This window comes from Fundulus heteroclitus, chromosome 11, assembly GCF_011125445.2.
Source record: "Fundulus heteroclitus isolate FHET01 chromosome 11, MU-UCD_Fhet_4.1, whole genome shotgun sequence".
Lineage (NCBI taxonomy): Eukaryota > Metazoa > Chordata > Actinopteri > Cyprinodontiformes > Fundulidae > Fundulus > Fundulus heteroclitus.
This window is the reverse complement of record NC_046371.1, coordinates 26,068,593-26,094,516: the sequence shown is the minus strand read 5'-3', so window position 1 is coordinate 26,094,516 and position 25,924 is coordinate 26,068,593. Positions and strand designations below refer to the sequence as shown.

General features: G+C 41.1%; 2 protein-coding genes across 7 annotated transcripts in view; both read left to right on the top strand.

Annotated features, from left to right (window-relative positions):
- The window catches only part of stag2a (stromal antigen 2a), a 32,041-nt gene extending 28,871 nt beyond the window's left edge, over positions 1–3,170 (top strand). The window contains exon 34 of the mRNA XM_012867149.3: positions 1,080–3,170. Within this exon, the coding sequence (XP_012722603.2) occupies positions 1,080–1,103 (24 nt within the window). The 3' untranslated portion in view covers positions 1,104–3,170. The remainder of the gene's footprint in view (positions 1–1,079) is intronic.
- A 1,196-nt stretch (positions 3,171–4,366) lies between these two features.
- thoc2 (THO complex 2) overlaps positions 4,367–25,924 on the top strand; it is a 35,346-nt gene continuing 13,788 nt past the window's right edge. For all 6 annotated transcript variants that reach the window (XM_012867112.3, XM_021318825.2, XM_021318821.2 and 3 more), the window contains exons 1-30: positions 4,367–4,502; positions 7,925–7,980; positions 9,880–9,971; positions 10,238–10,289; positions 10,392–10,462; positions 10,634–10,755; positions 10,842–10,975; positions 11,272–11,432; positions 12,815–12,907; positions 13,503–13,658; positions 13,930–14,102; positions 14,202–14,397; positions 14,488–14,526; positions 14,625–14,755; positions 16,146–16,247; positions 16,937–17,021; positions 17,865–17,958; positions 18,059–18,139; positions 18,242–18,338; positions 20,108–20,225; positions 20,336–20,515; positions 20,630–20,794; positions 20,888–21,163; positions 21,256–21,397; positions 22,617–22,774; positions 22,894–23,022; positions 23,113–23,244; positions 23,338–23,522; positions 24,817–24,992; positions 25,795–25,897. In XM_012867112.3, the coding sequence (XP_012722566.2) occupies positions 4,438–4,502; positions 7,925–7,980; positions 9,880–9,971; positions 10,238–10,289; positions 10,392–10,462; positions 10,634–10,755; positions 10,842–10,975; positions 11,272–11,432; positions 12,815–12,907; positions 13,503–13,658; positions 13,930–14,102; positions 14,202–14,397; positions 14,488–14,526; positions 14,625–14,755; positions 16,146–16,247; positions 16,937–17,021; positions 17,865–17,958; positions 18,059–18,139; positions 18,242–18,338; positions 20,108–20,225; positions 20,336–20,515; positions 20,630–20,794; positions 20,888–21,163; positions 21,256–21,397; positions 22,617–22,774; positions 22,894–23,022; positions 23,113–23,244; positions 23,338–23,522; positions 24,817–24,992; positions 25,795–25,897 (3,764 nt within the window). In that variant the 5' untranslated portion in view covers positions 4,367–4,437. The remainder of the gene's footprint in view (positions 4,503–7,924; positions 7,981–9,879; positions 9,972–10,237; positions 10,290–10,391; positions 10,463–10,633; positions 10,756–10,841; positions 10,976–11,271; positions 11,433–12,814; positions 12,908–13,502; positions 13,659–13,929; positions 14,103–14,201; positions 14,398–14,487; positions 14,527–14,624; positions 14,756–16,145; positions 16,248–16,936; positions 17,022–17,864; positions 17,959–18,058; positions 18,140–18,241; positions 18,339–20,107; positions 20,226–20,335; positions 20,516–20,629; positions 20,795–20,887; positions 21,164–21,255; positions 21,398–22,616; positions 22,775–22,893; positions 23,023–23,112; positions 23,245–23,337; positions 23,523–24,816; positions 24,993–25,794; positions 25,898–25,924) is intronic.

Here is a 25,924-nt window from a genome sequence, read left to right as displayed (position 1 = left end):
CCTCACACCTTCAGGAGGAAAGGTCAAAAATTCCCGTAAACACGCTCCAGAACCTTGTGGACAGCCTTCCCAGAAGAGTTGAAGCTGTCATAGCTGCGAAGAGTGAACCAATGTCGTATTGAACACTATGGGTTACAATGAGATGTCACTGAAGTTCATTGTTAGTCAAGGCTGGTGAGCGAATGCTTATGGCAACGTAACGTATTTTTCCTGTGTTGTTGGTTGTATGTGCGCGTGTGTGTGTGTGTGTGTGTGTGTGTGTGTGTGTGTGGGGGGGATGAACAATGTAAAACTCAGTGTCAACAGAGTAAGTTACTTTTGCGGTGGCCCTTGTTTTCGCCCATTATTAATGATCTCCTGAGCCTGGGCTGAAAGCCCCCCGCTCGTTACAGAGTATATGAACGCCAGCTAGAGGTCAGATGATTATCTGCTGCATTAATGGGAACGTGACAATCAGACACGGCCCTCCTGTTGGAGAAACGTCTGGCGCACATGTGAGCATCTGCATACTGTAGCATGAGATTAGTTTTATCATTGCTGCAAGATTTTCCAACAAAATCGACGGGAGTTCGGCTTAGTTGGTGGTCAAATTATGTATGTAGCAATATCAGATGACACAAAACCACAACTATTTTTATGCGACTGAAACACAAGGCAGATAGATGAGCAATGGTGAGATGTGGGTACAAATTTAAATTACTCTTCATTGAAAATTAGGTAAAGGCTTTCAGCAGCCCTCATTACGATCATGACCATAATCATGTGAAAGAAGCATAAAGTTGAAAGTCTTGCATACCAGAAAAATGTCACCATTCTCATGAGTGATAGTGCAATACTATAGAAGGGTTTATTGTCCTATTCACAGCGGAAGGAAGGTTGTTTATGATAAAATGGAGAAATCAGTGTGATTCAAACTGTTTAAAATAGATTCTCAGACCAAGACAGATCACCAAGATATTTGTGTGGATCTGTCTGAATCTGCTTGGAGTACTTAGTTGCTGCTTACTAGAATAGCTAAATGAAGCTGTTATTTCTGTTCCTATTGTTGGGTATTTACTGCTACTTATGTCTGTTTTTAGGTTCTCAACGTTCCGATGTTCTAACAGGAAGCGGATGAATGCTCAGTGCATCATCGAAATCCTCTTCCCGGAAGAAGAAATGACCGTTCTCTGTGAAATCTTTGAAAGGAAAAGGTTGAAATGAACTATTACCATGGTCTTTTGAGACTCCAGTATTTGCCTCTTTAACACTTAAAGACTTGGAGGGAGAGCCTCGTGATAAATTACAGTTTTATCCTGCTGTTTTCACACACTCTGGTTGATCAGACTGCAGAGAGAGACAGGATTCTGTTTCACTACCTGATCAATTGAAGAAACTTTTAAGGGGGGGGAAGGGGCAGGCTTAATTTCAGATTTTTAATGTATGTTATTTTCCCTTTTTTGCATTTGGTATATAAACAATTGTCTAATGTAAATACATAGAGGCCAACATTCAGGAGAGGTGAACACAATTTCATTAACATCATTAGACGGATTTCTGGATGGAAACTACTGTTCTCGTTATTTTGGTGTTCAGTAGTTGTCTAAGACTTTAATGAGAACGGATTCTTTTCAACAACAGGGTGGCTCGACCTGGTAAAAGCTGTACTTATTGACATATTTCTAGGTTAATGTAATCTAAAGACAAACATGCCAAACATATGAACATAGAGTAGTTTCAGAATGGCAGCACTTCTTACAGGGCTGCTAAATTATATATATATATATATATATATATAAAAAAAAAAAAAAGCGGTCAGTTAGTGCTATTGTGTTCACTTCTTGTACTGGTGAACTGTAGATTTTGGCACGGCATGTAGCCATATATGGAGATCTTTACGCAGTAAATTATAATGTGAACTAGCTTGTCATACTGTTCAAAGGCCTTGCCACAAGTGGTATACAGCGTTCTCAGATTTCTTTGTGATGGTATTTTTAAGAGACGTGTTCTGCTTTTATACCCTATAGATAACTTTGATTTATAGATATTTTGTATCGACAATCAGATGTAAATGAATGGTTTATAATCATGCTATTCCACCTAGGAACATAAATAATCCTTTGTAACGGAAGTAACGGAACGGTGTTACTGTAGGTATGGCCAGCTGTTTCAGTTTTCATTTCTCCTCACTATATTAAATGCGTGCAAGAGGGTATGTATTGCTTAAATGTAGTTCTATAACAAATGTATCGTTGAGTCAAAAACTGTTTTTTTAGAATTGGAAACATCAACTAAATCTTGACCCAGCCGTTAAACATTTAATCTTTCCTATAGCCTGTTTTTACCTGTGTAATAACTAATATCTAATGTTCCACAAACATGCCATATATATTTAGATTTTTTGTTTAAGAAAAAAAAAAGAATAGGAAAGGTTAAGAAAAGTTGTGCATTTTGGTATTTTCTTTTTTTTTACTCCAGTATACAGTTGTGCAGAGGATTTTTATACGTTTTGGTTTTCCACTGTTGTTATTAAGAAATTATGCCCAATTACCAAGGCTCAGAGTACTTTAGTAAGCTATGATAGCGTCTGACTTGTAAATTATACAATTATAAAAGTGTAATATATTGTGAGTGTGCGTGCGTTTATATGTGCACTTTCTTCATGTGTGAATTTTTACGTAGCCGTTAAAGACAAACAATGCTACTCTGACATTAACCCACTAACTTTTAAGTAGGCATCCACTCTTTTTTTTTTTTTTTTTTTGCTTGTTTTTCAGTGGGTTGTTGTGCTGATTCTGTTCTTCTCTGTGCTGGCCCGACTGGCGAGATTCTAACTTTATAGAAAACGATGTATATGCATATTGTAGCTAGAAACAAATCCCTAATTTCTATAACAAGTCTCTATAAACCGGAGACAGACAACCATATACGTTACCACGTTAAGAATAAATATTCACATTGGGGAAATGCGAACGGTACATCATCTATTTAAAGCACTTCATTTTGGGTTATTTACGTTTTGCATTAAACTGCTGAGCACCTGCATACATCTGTATGTTTATAAATAGTTAAATATTTGCATATATTAAATTTGTGTTTTTTATTCTATTTACAAAGTGCCCATTGTATCTTTTAATATTTGTATTTATGTCTGGAGATGTAACACAATCAAATAAATCCTTTCAAAACTGTGTGATGAGGATGATTGTAAACCGAGAACGGTAAATATCAATTTTATTTCCCCCCCACACAGTAAATACCCCCAGGGCCGGCCTAAAGTTCTATAAAGCCTAAGGTAGAATTTATTTTTGGGGGTGACCCACTTCCAAGCTAAACCCATCGCAATTGTAATGCATGCTATTTAACGGAAGCCTGTGGAAATTACTCATTGAGCAAACTTCGGTCACGATTTTGTGCACAATCAGGGAATTTTGGCCTTTGTTGCAGCACTCACAACGTATATACTTTTGGCATACATTATGGGTTCAGATACTAAAGGAACATGTTCACAAATTAAGATTTCACATCACCAAATGTGGTACTTGGTTAATGAGATCCATTAACCTTACGAATTTTTCCATTATAAGATGCTAAACTGAGCTGCAAGACTTGCATAGTCCGACTTCTGAGTCCAGAAAGCCTTTATTTTGCATCTCACTCCTTAAAATCAAACTTCCTAGACCAAAGAAAATGCACCATTGATACAGACTCATGCTGGGGGAAGAAGTTCATTGTTTTGTTTACAACACAAGACTTCATCTACTTATACAGCTAGGGTGAATAACATGACCCTGGGATGATTACAAACAGCAGACATGATTAGATTACCATGGAGAAAAAATTCTGTTTGCATACTTTCAGATTTTAAAGTTATTTTTGTTGTTTTTTTTTTTTTGTTTGTATGCATACAATTGATACATATTTGTAAATCTGTCCGACATGAACCTCAAGTGCACTTTTGGGCCTTCCTGACAACTAAGGCCCCTGAGGCAGTTCCAATTACTTATACAATATATTTTTTAATGTACACGTGTTGTAAATTTTAGCTACATGGTGCCTTTTCTGACAAATATGTAATTTTATTTTAAATGTCATAAATGTGAACATTTCTTCATTATCACTGCCCAAGAAAGTGTTGGGAATTAGGAAAAGTTGATTTCTCTAAGCCTTTTTTCTTACTTTACTAAACTTAAAAAAATATATATATATATATATATATATATATATATATATATATATATATATATATATATATATATAAAATGCCATCAGCTGCGATTTTAAAGTAAAAGACAACTTTTTGTACCGTGCTTGTTCAGAGCATTGAGTTTAGCGCTGACGCTTCTCTCACATTCCCACCATGCAGCAGCGAGCTAGCAGCGGCGGCTAAGCAGCACATTTGACCCTGTGCTGTTTGCCATGATGCTCAACTAGACATCCGGGCAGTGTGTATGGAAGATGGCGACACTTATCCTCCCCGGTGAATGGATCAAAAACTGGGAAAAATCAGGAAAGCACGAGTTGTGAGTACATCTGAGCCTCAATAAATCCCCGTAGGTTAGATGGGGGGGGTTCCTTCTCTGTAAAACAAAACAATAAGGCAGCTAGCATCGAAACGCCCTAACGGCCAGTGTTTGCAGGGAGCTAGCTCCAGCGATCGAGGTTAGCAAACAGTTAAAGTGGCCTAAGTTGCATCGCTGCAATGAAAATGGATGCGTAAATTATAGGTTCCGTGCAAAAATATATTGATCGAGCTCAGTTTTTTTTAAAAAATGTTTGACATTTGTCGTTAGCTAGAAAGCTAACCGTATCTGTTTGCTAACAGCCTAGCTAAATTTGTAAACACGCACCTAAGCTAGTTTAGGAAAAAAAACACCTAGCTTACTCTAAAGCTACATTTATCTGAGCAATAGTTGGTAACTAAATGAAAAATAGAGGCAACTTCCAGCGAGCTGTGTACCATTAACGTCCTACAGACGAGTAATAAGCAGTCGGTGGGGGGTACAAAGTTGTCAGGCAACCGAAATCCTGATAAATCATGTGGAGGGAAACAACGGAGCTTAATGCTACAGCCAGCTAGCAGGGACGCTAGCTCCGACGGGAAGCGCTTAACTTAACGCCCAATTATCTGAAATCTAAATGGTTATTTGCAAATTAATGTTGCCTACGCAGCTTTTTTTTTTTCAAATACATGGACCAGTGGAGGAGAAGCAGGACTGGTGCCACGGAGCTGATAACATTGCGGTCTGAGTCGCCGCCGCTGCTCTTCATTAGCATTTCAAATTAGCATCTCGGCTCAGATGCATTTTTCCAACCAAAACAACCGATTGACCGTGGAAGCTAGCTTTGGGGGGTGTTTAGATTTCGCGGTTCTTGCCGACGGCACATCTACAGCTAGCATCAAACTTCACAATGCCCAGCCGGTTTTACCTTTCAAGAGGACCGTGCCTTGTTTAAAAAAAAAAAAAAATGGCGAATCTAAACTCGGGGGGGCAGACGGACGCTTTCACACAACGAGAGAAGTGCTAGGCACAAATGGAGATATGGCAGCTTTTTTAAGAGCCCGGCCATCATTCATGAGCTGTCACAGTTATTCCTGCAGTCAGTGACCGCAGGCCCTGCTTATGTGCGAAAGGGCCGCAGTGCTAAAGCTAAAACCCAGTGGTGCTACAAGCTTGTGTGTGTGTGTGTGTGTGTGGCTGACGCGCAATAGCAGATATTTGTGTTGCATAATTTCAACTATTAATATTATTATTGCAATATTACCTTCAAGGAAGCCTCTGTTACCCTAATGCATCCTTGATTAGAGAGAACAGTGAGTGAAGAGCTGTAAAATGTCATATTAGCAGCAAGCCACAAATGAAGAAAAGGGAGCATTCATTTTTCCCTGTTTGTGATTTTGATTGTTATTATGAACCATAATAGCAGTCCACCCGAGATGGTCTGCGGCAAACAAAAAAGACTGAATCTCTTAAGAAAGCTTAACGCTCACTCCTGCAGTGGCTGACCCTAACCCGGGAAAATGAAGGTGATGGCAACGCCTTCTTTGTGTTATGAGGCTGTAATTGTAGAGAGGAGTGGCAATGAGATTGTTCAGATCTCACCTAATTTAATTTTATATAGGTAATTTAGTTTCCCTATAGGTAGAGGCAACCAAAGGCACAATTGGACTCTGCACCACATTCGTAGACTACACAGTTTTTAATAATACTCACCTGTACGCTGTGGAATCGCACACTGTCTATTTCCCCTGCATTGTTTACATTTCAGTTGTTTACGTAAATCACCGCTGCACCTTATCCTGTGATTTTTCAAGCTGTATGCAAACGAAATTTCGTTCTGTACGCACTCTGTGCATACAAAATGACAAATAAAGTTGTCTAAGTCTAGAGAATGTACGCGTGGCGGTGGGCAGTGGGGAGCAGCATGGTGCCGATCGAAATCACAGTCATTCCTCGCACTGTAAATCTCACGTATCAGGTGATATTTACACCGGATAATGTGTAATCTGAATTTTATCGCGTCCTGGTCTGGAAGCTGTTATTTGTTTTTCTTTTTTCTTTTTTTACCTCCTTGTCCAATTTTCTGTTATTCCTGTCTTGATTTGTCAAGCGTACAATTCAACCAATCAAAACATCTTGAAAAGCAACATGTTAGCCAACTACTGAGAGGGCTGGGAGGTGGGTCACTACATCTGTACCCTACTTGGAGGCCATCGCTGGCGTAGCATGGATAGTCTGACTTAATTCTAAATACAAGAAGTAGCAAACAAGAGCGAGCAGCAAAGCAGCGCCATTCATTTCTGTTGGAAACATCAACGCTGGAGTTAACATTCATGTTGGGGTGATGGCAGTAAAAGTACGACATACCCTGATCAAAGTAACCTCGATTGACCTCCCGGTATCCACATTTCCTTACCTTTTAAACTATGAGCAGAATGGGATAGATTGCTTTAAAATAAATAACTTTTTACCTGTCAAAGCAGGTATGAGACTCCCCCGTTGAATGCAAACTGGTTTAGAGCAAAGCGTCCCTTTTGCAGAATGCTTCATTCATTACTTTCAAATTACTTTCTGTGTTAATTTTTCACTTTGATTGCAAAAAAAAAATATCTGGGTTAAAGTTTAGGCCGCCCACGCCTGGTTTTATAGTCATTTAGTTTCTAATCGTTGTCATTAGAATTTTGAGCCACCGTTGCGTAGCCGTCTATACGCCGCCGTCACGCTTGACTTGGTGGAAACTGCTTTCCTGAAAGGCTGTAGAGAGCATTCAAATGTCTGTTCTGCTCCAGAGCCGCTCCAAAATGATAATTTGCATTTGTTTAGTTGCCTTTAGTCACCAAACGGTGCTTCACCGAGACGAAACAAAAGCCAAGCTAGAGCTACGTCGCCCTCCGTCTACATAAAACGTAGAGCTAGGCGCTGATCGGTTTCACCACTTGTCTCAATTAGATTTGATACAGATTTCTGGATTCATCTACGTAGAGGTTCGAGGAAGACTGGCTGATATGTGCGAGTTCACCGACCCTACAATGCTTAACGTTGGTAAAGATTTGTAACTTTTGTGAACATATAAACTACGTGTCTATACCAGTGTTTTCACTCCCAGAAGCCTCCTGCTGCAAAGGCATTAAGTCCAACCACAAGATGGGAATGTAAAAAAAAAAAAAAAAAAAAAAATTAACATTTAACGCCTTTCTTATTGCTGAAACGGGCAATGGCGCTATTCAATTTTACCTGCTTTCACCAATCGCGAGGTTCCGGGAGTGCCCAGCCTATCCCGGTGCATTCTGGGTCGGTTAGTATTAGGCTTACAGAGCAAATTGAGACGTAGCCTGTGTCAAACTATGTCGCGTTAAATTGATCCGTTTATTGAGCTGCTAAAGATGATCTTCTCTCGTGTTAAGCAGGACAAAGCGATCTGACTCTGTTTGTTGTACTTCCAGCGTGCAACTCTGCAAGGAGCTGACAGAGAAAACCGATCATGGAAATGAAATTAAAGGTAAGTTGGCTCATAATTGTCAATGCAAGACTGCACACACACACACACACACACACACACACACGCTATCATTTTCTATGCCCTAACCCTGAACCTAACCCAGGTACATACCCAACCCTAAATTTAACCAAAACTCAATTCCCACCCAAACAAACGCATTAGCCCGATTTGCCTTGTGTGGACCTTGGAAAATGTCCTCACAACGTCGGTCTGCTGTCAAGTTTTGGTCCACAAAACGATAGACAAACAAGTACACTCACTCATCTTTCGAAATGACGAAACGCCGCTTTAGATACGGCGGCGGAAAGTTCAAAGTTGGCTCAAGGTGAATGAAACATCTTGGTATCGGTTCTCCTTCCTCTCCGGGACCAGCAGTTCTCTGCAGGAGCGGCGGCTAGCTCTGAGGGTGTCACACCACGCCGGTTCCTGTGCTGAGCTGCTGTTAGCGCTAGCTCAGCACTTCATCCCTGGATTTTGAGCCAATCAAAAGCTCATGAGCCTCCCTAACACTTAAACTACAAAGTGTCTTGGTTTTAATCAGTTTTTCTTTTTAATCAGTTGTAAATTTTGTTCACTTATTAGTAGGTTGGCAGAAAGACGAGGAACGGTAACGCAGTAAATGGCCCCGGGTCAGAGATCGCCTCTTTAAACTCAATTTAAGTGAACCCTAACGATTAAAAGGTCAGATCATCACTGGCTTTTGTTGTTTTTCTTTTATAGCTCATAAATATGTGGGTCGGAGCGCCTTTTCGAGCTACGCCGGCCACCTGTGTTGCTCTTTTACTGGCACCACTTTGTTCTAATAAACTACGCATGAAACACGCCGTTTATGTCCCCCAGGCAGCGCTGCTGGGCAGGACTTCAGGAGCGCTCCCAAACACAGACTACTGTTTTTGACCAGTTTTTGAAATACTGGTGCCTAGTTTACTGAGTCAAACTCATCTTTTCAAACCCAGTTTGGCCACTGTCTCCTGTTTGAATGCTATATTTGTTAAGTTATGTCAAGGGGCTTGCGTTCACACTCGGCGAATGTAACTAATATATTTAGCTAGTTGGATTTTCACCTCCTTTGTCACCCACAGTTCGTTTAGGCGTTTGTGACCAAAGCATTAAGATTCAGAGTAGTATTGAATTTGACCTCCTAATATTGTGCAGCCATATTCAAATTCTCAGGCTGGACGGTTTTAGAAAGCCTGATTGCAGCGATGCTCAGATACAGTAATGTTTCCCTCGTGCTGCAAAATGCAGATTGCAACCGGAGGAGGGTCAAACATTTACGGTTCTGATGTTTTCAAATGTGACACGACGCTTGTTCTCGAGCCATAGAAAACCAAAACCAGTTCCACCTAGAAGCGGTTAAAAACTCACTTCCCAACTAACATGATCCAGGCATGTTGAGTAAGTGATTATTTTAAAATTATCCCCATGTTGAGGCGGCGGCGTTTGATCGGCGCGATGAGGCCCAACAGATCCAAGTGAGAGCAAAGGAACTCGCGGTGGATGCAGATTTTTTTATTTTTTTTTTGTGTGTTTCACGTTTAGATAGTACAATTAGACTGCATTTGGTGTGAACGCACCGAAACAGCAGCCCTGTTTTAACACCAGTTGTTCAGAAGAAGGCATTCGTGTTGCAGCTCTGCTCTTCGTCGCGTTGAGTTCAGACTTCCACTTTGATTTTATTTCACTAACTTCTTTTTCACCACCTCTGCAACGTTTGGAGAGGTCTTTGTACGTTAAAAAGGCCTCAATGTGAACACATGTAGTTCAAAAGTAGATTTTTAAAGAACCAAAAAGTTGTCTACCACGTTGTTTCTTAACGTTTGAGCCGTGCAGATCCGCCTCCTCATCAGTTTTCTTATGCGGGTCTTGGCTGAAACGTGCTGCCTGTTGCCTTTTCAGATATCCAGGCCGCCCTTTATGAGATCTGCTCGCAGGTTGTCGAGGGTAACCTGAAAATTGATCTGGTGTCCTCTGTCCTCGGGGAAATGATGGTAAGAATTTCTTTTATTTATTTATTTATTTATTTATTTTTGTTAAATCTATTTTTTTTAAATCAGAACCATAACAGTTTCAGATTCCTTTTGTCATTTAATGAGATTTAATGAACTAATCCCAGCTATACTCGAGCTTTTCACCATTTTTGGTGGCTGAATAGAAAAATAATTACGCAACATTTACGTTTTTGTTGATTTTGTTGGTTCATATTGGCTTTTGCTGCACCCTTTCACCTGTTTATGTCTTTCGTTTTGTTTTCAAGGAACTCAGAGACGACTTGCCATCGATTTTAGCAGATGTGTTCTGTATACTAGGTACATTTTACCGTTTGGAATAATAGCTCTGAAATCCAATAATATAAGAGAGATGGATGCGTGTGTCATGATTCTCCACTCTTTTTTTTTTTTTTACGTCAGATTTAGAAACTGGCGCACTAGAAGAAAAGAACAAACGGGACCATTATACTCATCTAGTGGGAGCCTGTTTGGTAAGAGTTTTTTAATCTACATCTAATTATGTTCTTCTGGTTGCTTCTTATACTGAGACAATGTTTATATATGAAGGTCATTTTCTTTTAATATAGTTTATGTTAAAATGTTTTTTTTTAATCTTCTAGTGCTAACTATTATCGACTTACCATCCTGTTTTTTTATGTCAGTCTTTTGTACCAGAGGTCATCCTGAAAGAAAGGCTGGACCCCGAAACCCTGGAATCCCTTGGACTGATTAAACAAGCTCATCAGTTCAATCAGAAGATAGTAAAGATCAAGACTAAACTATTGTAAGTACGAGCCCGCCTCTCGGCCTGTGCGATGCTCATCCACAACCTGACCTTTTTATTTAATTTTATTTTTTTCTTCGTTTCAGTTACAAACAGCAGAAGTTTAACTTGCTACGGGAGGAGAACGAGGGCTACGCCAAACTGATCACTGAGCTCGGCCAAGACCTGTCAGGCAACATCACCAGCAACCTCGTCCTGGAGAGTATAAAGTCCCTCATCGGTGCGAATGCAGACCTGCCACCTAACAGTCTGACGTGTTTTTATATGAAAAATACAGAATAAATAGAAAACGAAGCATTTCCTGGTGATTTTACCATACAGCGGGCTCTAGTATATGCAGTAACCTCTTTAAATGTTAATAGTAGCCTGTATTGTTAAAATGCTTGATTTGAAGTAGTCTGATAACTGGAAATGTTGGTTAAGCTTAATTTGAACCTTTTATTTATTGTTTTTCTCATAACTTCAGTTGTTTTGAAGTGTCTTTGCTCTTTCTAAATGTTTGTGTTTTGGCCGCAGGCTGCTTCAACTTAGACCCTAATCGTGTGTTGGACATCATCTTGGAGGTGTACGAGAGCCGGTCCGACCAGGACGAGTTCTTCCTGTCCCTCATCAAGTCCTACATGTGTGAGCCAATCACCATTTGCCATATTCTGGGCTTCAAGTTCAAGTTCTACCAGGTGAGCGTACAAAACAGCTCCAGTGTTTCAGTGATGTGACACTGAAGTTTTAGTTAATTACAGGTAATCTTGATTCAATTCCAAAAGCAAAACCTCTGAAACGCTTCATTGTACAAAAAGTGATGTTTTTTAGGGTTAGGGTTGTTTAATGCTTGTTCTTTTTGGTTATGGCTTACAGCAGGGGTGTCCAAACTTTTCAGTACATGGGCCAAAATTGTCAAAGGAACTTGAGGGCCAAAAGATGAATACAATGTTTTAACCAATTTTTTTAGTTTCATTTTAAATACATGTTAGTTAGAATTTTTGCAGGAAATGAATGTTTAAATCATTGTAGATCCGAAGGTTGAATAAGTGGTTTTCCTCATTTGTCATATTAAAAGATGGTCATCCATTATTTAGAATAATTTAATTTGACTCTTTAACAGCAATAAACTGAACTCTTTTAGGTCTAGCAATATAACAGCAGTATTTTGGTCAGTTGTTCTTTGAAAACACTTGCTGTTCTTAGCCAGTTTTAATAATTGAATTCAAAGCAGATTTTAATGCACCAAAGTCTGCATTTGAGTAATTAAATGTTATTGGATAGATGTTACTATGAAATTAAAGAGAAGGTTAAAAGTGTGTTTATTAAAAGATGAATACTTTGTGTTGTGCTTAACATTTTAAACTGCAGGATTTTAACTTTTCTGTCACAATTTGCCTGAATTAAAAACTAAAAGCTTCCATCTGCATCAACCATCTGTGTTGGTGGACCAAATCATTCTTGGAATACAGTTGTGGGGCCACCCAAAATCTGTACAGGGGCCACAAATAGCCCCCGGGCCGCACTTTGGACATGCCTGGCTTACAGCTAACGAAAAACCCTAAATTAAATTTTTTGGAAGATGAGGATATTAGATGAGGGATGTTTAAAGGAGGGATTTTTATGACTGAAGGGTCAGCCTACTGAGTAATATGTGCATATACTTTACAGAATATACACTCTTTACTTGTTCGGGTCTCCTTTGGCACAAATGCCTGCATCAGTACGGCTTGGCGTAGCACACATTTTCCCTCCACTCAACGTTCCTGTGTTATGCTTGGAGAACGTCACTCTGACAACTTTAGTGGCCTTTCTTTTGATGGGGGGGGGGGGGGGATCTTTTGTAATATCGTTTTTAAGAAGAACTGAAATGTGGTTTGTGGTTAGCTGTACTACTCAGATTTAAAATAAATAAACAAAACATATTAAAATATATTGGGATTCACCTTCATAACAAAGTAGAAAGGCTGAGAGGCTCAGCTTGGGTTAAACGAAACCACCGGATTTGAAAACTGATTACGTTTGCATGTTTTGTATAAATAATGTACTGACATTGTTTCTTTTTCTATTTTTTTTCCAGGAGCCCAACGAGGAAACCCCAAAGTCACTTTACCACATTGCTGCTGCTCTCCTGCACCACAACCTAGTAGAGCTGGAGGATCTCTATGTACATGTAAGGAAACGCCCTGCAACGCACCAATCGTTGAGATCGCTTCACTGCTTTCTAGCTCCTTTATTTTTTTATAGTAGGGCTGAACGATAATAAAATAGAATATATAATAAAAATCATATCGTTCGATATCAATAATTATCAACAAATTCAAAATGTATGCTTGTAAGCGCAGCCCTGGCTGTTTTATGCTGTTGCTTAGCGACCTATTTTTAGATAAAGAACTCACAAACACTGAATTTAAACTCAACTCTTTATTCAACCAACTTTTTGCCAAAACTGCAAGTTTTTAAAAAACAAAAAAATAACCCGTGCTCTCTGAACTCTTTGGAGGGGGCGGAGCTTAGTGAAGGATCGTTCCTGGGTCTGCGTTGTGATTGGTTGGGAGGATGTAATGGCTGTAGTATTAACCTACATGGCTAGAATGCAAAAGAAGGGAAAACTGTTATTTTATTGAACTTTTTATTGACTATTTTTCCTATCATCGATATACGTCTATCGATCGATATATATAATATATTGAATTATTGTCCAGCCCTATTTTATAGGCACCTCTAAGGTGATATATATTTCTCTCTCTCTCTCTCTCCAATTCCAGCTTATGCCAGTAGATGCCACCATCGTGGAGGAGCACAAGCGAGAGATTTCAGAGGCCAAGCAGATCGCTCGCAAGCTGGTTACAGTCTTGCTTCCCTCAGAGAAGAGCGAGGACAAGGAGAAGGAGAAGGAGAAGGAAGAGGAGAAGAACGAAAAGGTCATTCTCTTTGACACTCACTGCGTGTAACGTCAGACCTGTTTTCGGGAAATGCCGTCAGTCAGGTTGGATAACGAGGCATCCTGCTTCTATGCGTTGGCGCTCTGTACTCCGTTCTGCTCAGCGGAGTACAGAGCCGTAGGATTTACCAGCCGGGGGAGTTTGAATATTGCATCACAGCAGCGTGACATCTTTAGTGTCGGCTTTTGTCGCTGCTCGTTTTGTTTTTGTTTCATCCTTTGACTGGCCGATGTCTTCTTTCTACCCACAGCCACCTGACAACCAGAAGCTCGGCCTTTTGGAGGCACTGCTCAGGATTGGAGACTGGCACCATGCCCAGAGCATTATGGACCAGATGCCTTCTTTTTATGCCACGTCTCACAAGGCCATCGCGCTGGCGCTTTGCCAACTTGTACACCTGACCGTGGAGCCTCTTTACAGAAGGTAGTGACACAAAAAAAATACAAAACATGCAATTTGAGGTCTTCAAAACTAATAGTCCCTGCTAAAAAAAAACCTGACGTAATGCTGTGTTCATTACAGAGCCGGCGTTCCGAAGGGAGCAAAGGGCTGTGCGATGCAGCCCCTGAAGAACAAGCGGGCTCCTCAGCCCACGGAGAGCTTTGAGGATCTGCGGAAGGATACGTTCAGCATGCTCTGCTACCTGGGCCCTCACCTCTCCCACGACCCCGTCCTCTTTGCCAAGATCGTGCGCCTGGGCAAGGCCTTCATGAAAGAGGTGGAACTACATCCTTCTGCGCTGTCGCGTCCGAACCGCTGCGCTATTCTTGTTCTGACCCACAGTTGTTGTTTTTTTTCTGCTTCACAGTATCAAACTGATGGCAGACCTGAAATGAAAGACAGGCTGGTAAGCGTAAGACTAAAAAAAAAACCTCCAACTTGAAATTGCCAACTTAAACCTGTTTGGTATGAATCTGTAAATATTGGAAAAACTCTTTCGTTCAGGAAATACTGTTGAGCTGTTTCCTGAGCATCGCAGATCAGGTGCTGCTGCCCTCTCTCTCTTTAATGGAGTGCAACGCCTGCATGTCTGAGGAACTGTGGGGCCTGTTTAAACTCTTTCCCTACCAGCACAGGTAGGTCAAGACCCTCCCTGTCGTTCCAAAAGAGAGCGCGCCCGCAGCGAAACAGGAGTGTTATGTTGTCGTTTGTTCGTATCCGTTAAAAGGCGTGGAGCAGCGTTTTGTACCAGCTAAAGTAATTAATTTAAAACGGGCTCAGCCCAACATAAGAGTCATCACAGTAATCAAAATGAGTCGCGATAAAAGCATAAATTAGAATTTCAAGATGATGTGAAAGAAACGGTCCAACTTTGTCCAATAATTAATTATGGATTTAATGTGTGCGTTACATTCAAGTACATGTAGCGGAAACCCTCATCTTACAGTAAATACATTTCCTCTTTAGAGTATTTCCACAATGTTTTCCTAAACATATATTCAACATTGCAAGTTTTTACCAAAAAAAATATATATATATATATATATATATATATATATATATATATATATATATATATATATATATATATATATATATATATATATATATATATATATATATATAAATAAATCTTTATAAATTGCAAATTTGAGTTAATCGATTTATCACCCAGCCCTATGTCTGAGTCAAATATTCTGTTAAAGGACCCACATCAGCATGGAAACAGAAATGGCATCAGAAACATCGCAGGGCTTAAACAACAATACATCATTTAATAAAAAATTTTTTTGTTCATTAAAATGCAAAAAAAAAAAACACGACATCCTTTCATGCTTTGACTTCAGCGACATTTGGCTGTTATCAGCATAGAAATTAGAGGCAGTACCATATTAATAGAGAATTGAGCCAATAGGAAGTAAATGTAGCAAAAGGAGAGGAGGTCAGAGTATGGAGCCTTGAGCTACTCCACATGTAAAGCCGGGCGTACACCGTAAAAGTTTTTGTCCTTTTCGGGCCGATTCTTAAGTCGGGTGAGAATTTTTTTGGATCGGGCCGATATTCCGCTTGATCGTGCGTCGTGTCGTATCCTGGGGGGTAACGAGGGGCAATCAGCTTCTCACCACCACCTCCCGATCAGGAATCGGACGGTCAGATGAAAATCAAACATGTGTGTCGAAAGCGGCAGTGAGTTCAAACAATATTAAAATAACACAGTGACCAGAATCTGTGGTTAAAAGAATGTCATTCAGAGAACAATATGCACTACTTGTGTTGGTCTGTCTGCTAAAAATCCCCTTTTGATAAAATATTAAAAGGTTCAAAGGGTGTGAATACTTTTATAAGACATAAATAAATTACCAATATAGCCTGTTAACCAGAAAGCAAGTGCAGTTTCACTATAGCCACACCAATGTTTTTTAATCTCATTAATAATGTCCGATATTATTATTATTATTATTATTATTATTATTATTATTATTATTATTATTATTATTATTTCTAACCATGTGTTTGTGCTCTAAGGTACCGGCTATACGGGCAGTGGAAGAATGAGACCTATTCTGGCCATCCTCTGTTGGTTAAAGTAAAAGCCCAGTCTGTGGAGAGGGCCAAATACATTATGAAGTAAGAAGCTTATTTTCTATCTGTTTTTTATTTTCCCCCCCATCCAGGATCCAGAACTAGTGATTCAGTCCTCATCTTTAATGTGCGCGTTGTTGTCTTACAACAAAAGAAAATGAAGCTCCATTTTTATTCATCTTTTAGTGATGCTAGTTTTGAGTGGTTTAAATACTTGCAGATGATTTCTTTCTATTACGGTCTAGCCAGAACTCTCTCAGATCAAAGTAGTTTTGGTTTAGCTTGGATTAATTAGTGCAAAGTTGCTATGTAAATATTTTGTTATCGCTGCATAATTGCTTGTGCTTCACATTCGAAAAGTTAATTTATGTCAGTAACTAGATTCAATAAGTGAATCACTATATAGATTAATTACACACAGACCGATGACTTTAAGCCTTTATTTCTGTTAATTGTGATGTTTTTCTGCTTACAGCTGATGAAAACACAACATTAAATACACGAGGGGCTTAATTTATGTTCAGTAGCTGCTTGAAAGGGTGTGGTTTTTAAAAGCTGCTATAAATCTGATAAATGAGCCTCGTCGTGTCGCATACTGTGATTTACTGAGCTGTGCCTGTATTCTCAGACTCTTTTTTTGCCTTCAAGAAGTATCACACCTTTGTTGTATATTAACGTTGAAATCTGTGGTTGTTTTCCGCCTTTTCCCTCTTTCCGCCTTTTCCCTCCCCCAGACGCTTGACCAAAGAGAACATAAAGCAGTCTGGAAGGCAGATCGGCAAACTGAGCCACAGCAATCCCACCATCCTCTTTGATTACGTACGTAGACTTTGCGATTATTGTTCTCATTTGAACCGTGTGGACAAACTGTGAAAGCCAAACTAATCCCACATTTGTGTTGGAACAAAGGCATTTCTAAGAAGTCTATTTTAACATACAGCACAGATTTCTCGCGCCATAAAGGCTGATATAATTATTAATGTTTGTCTAACTCGTGGCTACAGTCCAGACATGCAAATCTGCCTGAGTGCAGATCACGCTTCCATTAATCAATGTGAAATTTTCCCTTGGAAAGATTAGCTATTTAAACCCATTGCACTTGGTTCAACGCGAGCAAAGTAATGCTATTTGTCTTTGCTTTTAGCAGCTCTGAAGTGAGCAACTATAATATGGAAATGTTAGATTATGGCATGTTCTAAATATAAAAAGCCACAAGGAATAGCTTGACCACTTATTTGCTTGGTTGACACAAATCACACTGTAAAAAGGGAACTAAAAATAAGTAAAGTTTTCTTGAAATTAGAGTATTTTTCCTTGATTTGAGCAGCTAAATAAGACTATTTGCCAATGGAATAAGATTTTTGCACTTAAAATAATAACAATTCATCTCCACCACCTTATTTCGAGTGCAGAATAGCTAATAATCTTATTTTAGGGTTAAGAATACTTATTCCATTGGCAAATAGTCTTATTTAGCTGCTCAAATCAAGGAAGAATACTCTAATTTCAAGAAAACTTTACTTACTTTTAGTTCCCTTTTTGCAGTGCAGGGTTGATTTTTAGTTTACATCCGTGACTACTTCAATAATGTTTTTAGGTGATTTAAAGGAACCTGATGGTATCAGTTTGTTTGCCCTAAATCTCCTGTATCTTGTCTGTCAGATGTTGTCTCAGATCCAGTGGTACGACAACCTCATTGGACCGGTGGTGGACTCATTAAAATACCTCACGTCTCTCAACTACGACGTCCTGGCCTGTATCCTCTGCTTTTTGCCCGTAAACGCTTGTGTCGGCGTGTTTCCAGCGAGCGTAAAAGAGTCGCATTCCCGCGTTGTTCCCCTTAACCTCGGCTTCAGATTGCATCATCGAAGCGCTGGCCAATCCCGAGAAGGAGAAGATGAAGCATGACGACACTACCCTATCCTCGTGGCTCCAGAGTAGGCGTCTTGTCACTGATTAGTTCCACGGACACACAAGAGAGAGAGAGCTTTTTGACATTTAGTGACGTGTATATAACTCAAATGTGTTTTGCGCGTCAGGTCTGGCAAGTCTGTGTGGAGCCGTGTTCAGAAAATACCCAATTGAGTTGGCCGGCCTCCTGCAGTATGTCACCAACCAGCTGAAAGCAGGGAAAAGGTAAAAAAAAAAAAGGATCAAATGCTGCAGTTTAAGCACATTTTGTCACGATGCAAACATAAGGCTTCGATTTCTTTATTGGGATTTTATGGTGCAGACAAACAAAAAATGCTTAATTATTGTGAAGGTAAAGGGGAAAAAAATGAAAACATTTTAAAATATACATCCACCCATATTTCCCAGATATAATCAATTGCCTTTATAACTCCCCTAATTAGTAAATAGAGTTGACCTGTGTGTAGCTTTGTTAGAGAAACATTAGTGGACAGAACCCATCATGAAGACCAGGGAGACATCAGACAGGTGAGGGATGAAGAGTTAGCTTATAAAACAATGTCCCAGGCTTTGAATCATTCCTCAGAGCTCTGTTCGATCCGTCGCCTGAAAACGGAAAGCGTGCGGCACAACTAACGAGACGTGGCTGAGTCCACCTGAGCTGATGGGCTGCATGCGGAGAGCATTCATCTGAGAAGTAGCCAAGAAACCTGTGGGCTAAAGCTAGGGCTGGACCATAATTCAATAACAATATAAACGGATCGTAGAGGTGTGCTGCGCTACGAAGAAAAAGGGTCAATAAAAGGTTCAGTGGAAGACCAGTTTTCATTCGCTTTGCATTCTAGCCAGGGTTAATACTACAGTCTTTACATCCTCCCAGCCAATCAGAAACTTAGACCCGGTAATGCTCCGCCCCCTTCTAAGAGTTCAGCTAGCATGGGTTATTTTAAAAAAAAAATTGCAGTTTTGGTAAAAAGTTGAATAAAAGGTTGAGTTTGAATTAAGTGTTTGTGAAAAAGTAGCATAAAGAAAAACATTGTTGGAGGGGAGCTGTAAGAAGTCCTCTTCAGTTTGTTGTAAGACACTCAAAAAAAGTAAATTTATGCTTTATTCTGAGTCTTTCTTCGACACTTATTACTTGTTTTAGAGTTTATATAATACCAGAAACTTTCAGGATCCTCACCACAGCATTAAGTTCTGGTCAATCAGTTTAATACATAGACTTGCTTGTTGGTTGCACTTTATGTTCAATAAGGATTGATGTCCAAATAAATTAAAAGCTGTTCTCTTGAACAATCGTCTGGTTAATAAAAACATTAAAAGTTCTTGTTTTAAATAGTGCTTGTTTACAAACATCTTTATCTAGAGACCATTTTTTTTGCTTGTGGTGGATGCAGAGAAAAGTAAAAATCAAATTGCAATTTTGGTTGAAATTTATCATGGTCAGAACGCGATAATTTCTGCTGCGAGTTGAGACGCAGCGGCTCTTTTAGCACCTGATCTGCACAGCGATGAAACGGATTGATTTGTTGTTTGTATATGTTTAAAAAGACATGATAAATTCAACTGTAATCGCATTAAATTGCAATATTAAGATAAAAAAAACGCAATTAAATTTTTTTTCCAAAATCGTTCAGCCCTAGTTCAGTCTGACTGAGATTAATACTGTTCTGCAGAGAGGAACAGACAAACTGTGATGGCATTGAAAGGTAGTTCTGCAAGGTAGTGACACAAGAGGGCAGAATGCGTAAGCTTTTCAGGTAACCTTTACTCTAACGCTTAGTGTTGGTCTGTCACCAAAAAAAAAAAAGACAATTAAAACATCGAAGTGTGTGGATGTAACCACAGTAGTAGGCATTTCCTGATTTCTTCCATCGTTGGGGTTTTGTTGTCGTCACATTAAAAAGACTCCTGGGTCCCGGGTGTTGGTATCTAAGACTCTAAAGCTGCTATTCAGACTTAACGTTCGCCGGACGGCTTTTGTTTTTTGGCAGCTTTGACCTGCTGATCCTGAAGGAGGTGGTGCAGAAAATGGCGGGCATCGAGATCACAGACGAAATGACGTCAGAACAGCTGGAGGCCATGACGGGAGGAGAGCAGCTCAAGGCAGAGGTACGAACAGCCAGCTAAGCTACACGCGGATCGCCTGATTCTCTCCTTTAAATAAAGTCTATAATATTATCTGTGTGTGTGTCCGCATTCATCAATGTGTGCGTCCACAGGGAGGCTACTTCGGCCAGATAAGGAACACGAAGAAATCGTCTCAGCGCCTGAAGGACGCCCTGCTGGACCACGAACTGGCGCTGCCGCTGTGTTTGCTCATGGCCCAGCAGCGGAACGGAGTAGTCTTCCTGGAGGGAGGAGAGAAGCATCTTAAACTCGTGGGACACCTCTATGACCAGGTTTGCACCTTGGGGACTGGTTTTATTTCCTCCGGTAAACACAGAAAGGCCTTTTTGAGTCTGGCGCCTTAACAGCGGCGGTCGTTGAGGAACGCGTTTTTTTTGTCTCCGCAGTGTCACGACACGCTGCTGCAGTTCGGAGGCTTCTTAGCGTCCAACCTCAGCACGGAGGACTACATTAAGCGGGTTCCCTCCATCGACATCCTCTGTAACCAGTTTCACACCCCGCACGACGCCGCCTTCTTCCTGTCGCGCCCCATGTACGCGCATCAGATTTTGGTGAGTGGGTTATCAGCTGCGTCCGCTCGGCCTCCGCGGGCCCCGCCCTCTTTTCCATCCGTTGAAATTCCGACACGTTTTATATCTGCGCAGTCCAAATACGACGAGCTGAAGAAAGCCGAGAAAGGCAACCGGCAGCAGCAGAAGGTGCACAAGTACGTGGCGGCGTGTGAGCAGGTGATGACGCCGGTGCACGAGGCCGTGGTCTCCCTCCACCCGGCCCGGGTCTGGGACGACCTGCGGCCTCAGTTCTACGCCACCTTCTGGTCTCTCACCATGTACGATCTGGCCGTGCCGCACTCCGCCTACGACCGGGAGGTCAACAAGCTCAAGGTCCAGATTTCGGCCATCGAGGAGAACCCCGAGATAGTAAGTAGCCGTTAGCTAGCGCGCTTTCCCAATAAGGAACGGAGAAGAGGGAGAGGTGATCTGAGCGTGTGTTTGTTGTTTTCCATGTACAGCCCATAAATAAGAAGAAGAAGGAGAAGGAACGTTGCACTGCCCTGCAGGAGAAACTACAGGAGGAGGAGAAGAAACAGATGGAGCATGTCCAAAGAGTTCTGCATCGTCTCAAGTTGGAAAAGGACAGCTGGTTGTTGACCAGTAAGTATCAGTCAGAAGGATTTGAGATCGAAATGGATTTTTAGCATAAAAATAGGCTGTTGGTTTTCCTCTGTTAATTGGAATATATATATAGATAAATATATATATTTATTTTCACTGAGTATTACATATTATCTACAATTGTATAATTTTACTCTGGCATTTACTTTTATCTTTGGCGTTTGTGATGAAGCTCATCCTGTTTAGAATTAACTTTAGATCAGATTAGTTAGTTTTTTCACTACTATAAGCTGTAACTCTTTAACCTGACTCTTGCCAGCTGTATATCGCTCCGCCTAGCTCCACTCACATCCATCTGGGACCTCTCCCATAGAGAGTGATTTCTCCAACTAATTTTATTGTCCAGCCAATCAGGACGCAGGGCTGGAGTTTCATAGATGTGACGTAGTGGAGAAGCGACCGTGACGTAAGACTGTTTTGATTCAGACAGCAATGGCGGCTCACATCTAGGAAGCAAGCGTTAACATTGATGCTGCTATTTCTTCTGTGTTGTCCAATCTACCTAATATTGTTTCATTAAAAGAACATCAGAGAACGGCTCTGAAGGCTTTTGTTGGTGGAAACCATTTTTTCGCCCTTCTCCCGACCGGATTTGGCAAGTTTTGTTTTCCGGGACGCGTCCCCAGCGGACACGGACGCGGTTAGCATGAACCATATTAGGAGGCTTTTAGTCCTCAACGCGGTCGGCCCGGGATCGACTCCGACCCGCGGCGCTTTGCCGCCTGTCTTCCCCCCTCTTCCTGTCAGCTCACTGTCAATAAAACGCGTGCCACTAGAGCCGCAAACACATTTAAAAAGAAAAAAAGTTTTGTATTTTCCTGCGTCGCTCTCATCAGCGTCACGGGTTAGCTTCGGTGTGAGTGGTTGAAATAGCACGTCGATAAAGATGACAGACAAGTGGCTTATCCAATCATATGCAAGGATTTTTTATAAGGCCCAGCCTTCAATAAAGGCAATTCCTATGGAGATGTCCCAGATGGATGTGAGTGGAGCTAGGTGGAGCAACATACATATGGCTAGAGTCAGGTTAGTAACTCTTTGCCACTGTAGCAACAAATTGTCCTATAGTGGGACAATACAGGAATTTCTTCTCCTGTTTAGTCTCTCTTGATGATTTAACCATAAACCTTGACGTTGCCATGGAGCAGCGTCCGTCTCGCTCCGTGAACTCACGCCACCTAAAAACATTTTCCGTCAGAATCCACGAAGAACGAGACCATAACAAAGTTCCTGCAGCTGTGTCTGTTCCCTCGCTGCATCTTCTCCTCCATCGACGCCGTGTACTGCGCCCGCTTCGTCGAGCTGGTCCACCAGCAGAAAACGCCCAACTTCTGCACTCTCCTCTGCTACGACCGGGTAAGAGACCGGGGGGCGAGAGCGCGGCTTCCTGATCCTCTGTAAAGCGCTGGGCTCAAAGTCGGAATCCGAGGCGCCCGGCGCCGCTCTGAAAGCTTTGCCGTGTTGTCGCGCCGCAGGTCTTCTCCGCCATCATTTACACGGTGGCCAGCTGCACCGAGAACGAGTCTCACCGCTACGGCCGCTTCCTCTGCTGCATGCTGGAGACGGTGACCCGGTGGCACAGCGACCGCGCCGTCTATGAGAAGGTCTGCTCGTTTTCCACACTTCCAGACGGTTATGTCAGTCACTGTGAGCCGGTATTTGATTGGTCTCCTCTCGTTGTGCCGCTTTTTAAGGAGTGCGTGAATTACCCCGGCTTCCTGACCATCTTCAGAGCCGCAGGCATCGACGGCGGGAACAAAGCAGACCAGCTGGATTATGAGAACTTCCGACACGTGGTCCACAAATGGCACTATATGCTGACTAAAGTGAGCGGGCCTTTTGTTTTTCAGTGACCTTGACGGCGATCAACGCTTTAAAAGGTTTTTATAAACGTTTCTCATTGCTCGTCTTCTGTCCAGGCTTCGGTCCACTGCTTGGAAACGGGAGATTACACCCACATCCGCAACATTCTGATCGTGCTCACCAAGATCCTACCCTGCTACCCAAAGGTCCTGAACCTGGGCCAGGCGCTGGAGGCCCGCGTCCACAAGATCTGCCTGGAAGAGAAGGATAAGAGGCCAGACCTCTATGCCTTAGCAATGGGGTAACACAGCATTGTGTGCTGCTGAGCTCCACGCGGAGCACTTAGCTAGCGACTTTTTTCTTGACGCATCGAGATGCTTGGAGCTTAACGGATTCACCCGAGAGTTATTTCAGGTCTCCAAATTGAGTTTCTAACAAAATGATGTGTTCGACAGCGTCAGCTTAGATTCAAACGTGGGTCTGTTGCTGCCTGCAGCCAAATATTTCTACACTTGGCCGCTGGTGCAGCAGGCCTGTCTGGAGGCGGCCTTTAATATGAGGAAATTCAAGTAAAAGTAAAGGCAGCTCTGACCGGCCTGGAGATGAGCAAAGCCCGTCAGGGTTAACCTCTGACCTCTGGTCCTGCTAATCCAGGTGCACTGCAAAAACAGAACTAAAAAAAAAAAGTAAAATTTTCATGAAATGAGTGTATTTGTCCTTGATTTGAGCAGGTAAATAAGACTATTTGCCAATGGAAGGAGATTTTTCCACTTAAAATAGGAACAATTTATCTCCATCATCTTATTTCAAGTGCAGGATGTCTTATTATCTTATTTAAGGGGTAAAAATACTCATTCCATTGGCAGATAATCTTATTTACTGGCTCAAATCAAGGACAACTAGACTAACCTTGAGAACATTTTACTTGTTTTTAGATCCGTTTTTTGCAGTGTACCGAGGTATCTAGATCGCCAGTCGATTACTAGCTTTTGATTGAATCGTTAACAAGTCATGATGATCGACTAGTAATATTTCATTTCATTACATAATTGGAAGAGCAGTTTTTAACTCTGTAGATAAGGGAACTAAAAGTAAATAATTTTTTTCTTGAATTGAGCATATTTGTCCTTGAGCAGGTTAATTAGATTATGTGCACTTGAAAAATAAGATGAGATGAGTTGTTCCTATTTTAAGTGGAAAGATCTTATTCCAATGGAAGATCGTTTAAACATGCCTGTTCAAGTCAAGGACAAATGATTAGTTTTTTTTGCACTTCTTAACAACTCATCATCTTCTTATTTCAAGTGCAGTATATCTAATTATCTTGTTTTAGGCGGCGAAATGCTCATCCCAATGGCAGATAATCTAATTTACCTGCTCAGATCAAAGACAAAAGCACCCGTTTCAAGAAAAGTTCCCTTTTTTTTTTGCAGCGTTGCATCAATCGAACAAACAGGTCCCCGCGTGTTTCTGTGATTGTAGAAAGCCGCGTCTCCGGGCCAGAAAAGGGGAAAGATTTGCTCTGCGTGACATTCAGAAGTTGGTTTGGGTCCCTTTGCTTTTGCTCGTGTGCAAACTCTCTGTGCGTCTCGCAGTTATTCAGGTCGCTTGAAAAGCCAGAAGGTGCACATGGTCCCCGAGAACGAGTTCCACCACAAGGACCAGCCGGCTCGCAGCGCCACACCGGCAAGTCAGCAGAACGGCCCGGGCAGCACCGGCAAGCCTGCCGCCAACGCCAGCAAGACCGAGGAGGGGGCGTCAGAAGATGGAGGTGATGATGTTTGACAAAGCGGCTTCGCACGCTCTGTTTTTTTTTTTTTTTTTTTTTTTTTATGAAAATGTTTTGTTTTTGGGTTCTCATGGTTTCCATCGGCTTTAGTTAATGTCTGATTAAATTGATCTTAAAAAAGAGCTTCAATCTAGGGCTGGGCGATATGGATTAAAAAATAAATCTCTGATTTTATCATACCAAATCCGATTAATCGATTTTTTTTCTTCCTCCTTTTTGTTTCATAAAAATAAATTAAAGAAATTATTTTAAAACCTTGCTTTTATGTCAAGCATTTCGTCAGGGAGTTGACCTGAATTCAAAGTGCAACTAAAAACAAGCTGTGAAACATGCTGTAAAACAATGATGGCAAGCCAGTGCCATTATAAACAATGAAAATATAACAAAACATTTGCTGCTAGTGGTATACACATTGAGCTAAGAACAGGCTTCACTGCACTTGTGAACTTCAAACTAAGTTAAAAAAAAAGTAAATGAAGTACCTCGTATTATGGTTAAAAAAAAGTTTCCACTTAACAATATTTTGACAATACATTTGCCTAAACATATATTCAGCATCATATGCTGTTCTCTTCATAGAAACCCAATGAGTGTATTGGCAAAATAAAATCCAGATTTTCCAAAAATGAAATCTTAAAGAATTGTAAATTCGAATTAATCGATTAAATCGATTTATCGCCCAGCCCTACTTCAATCTCTGAATATTGATACATAAAGAGAGCCGTCGCTGCTGAGAATCCGCCTCCCAGTTGACTTCTAACAAACGCAGCCCTCTGTTGTTCAGATCGGGGCAAGGAGAAATCTCAGGGGACCACAAAGCCAGCAAACAAAGCCAACAGCACATCAGGCAAAGTGACCACCAGCAATGGCAACGGTGCTCTCAACAGGTACGTCTTAATTTCAGACGTCTGGTT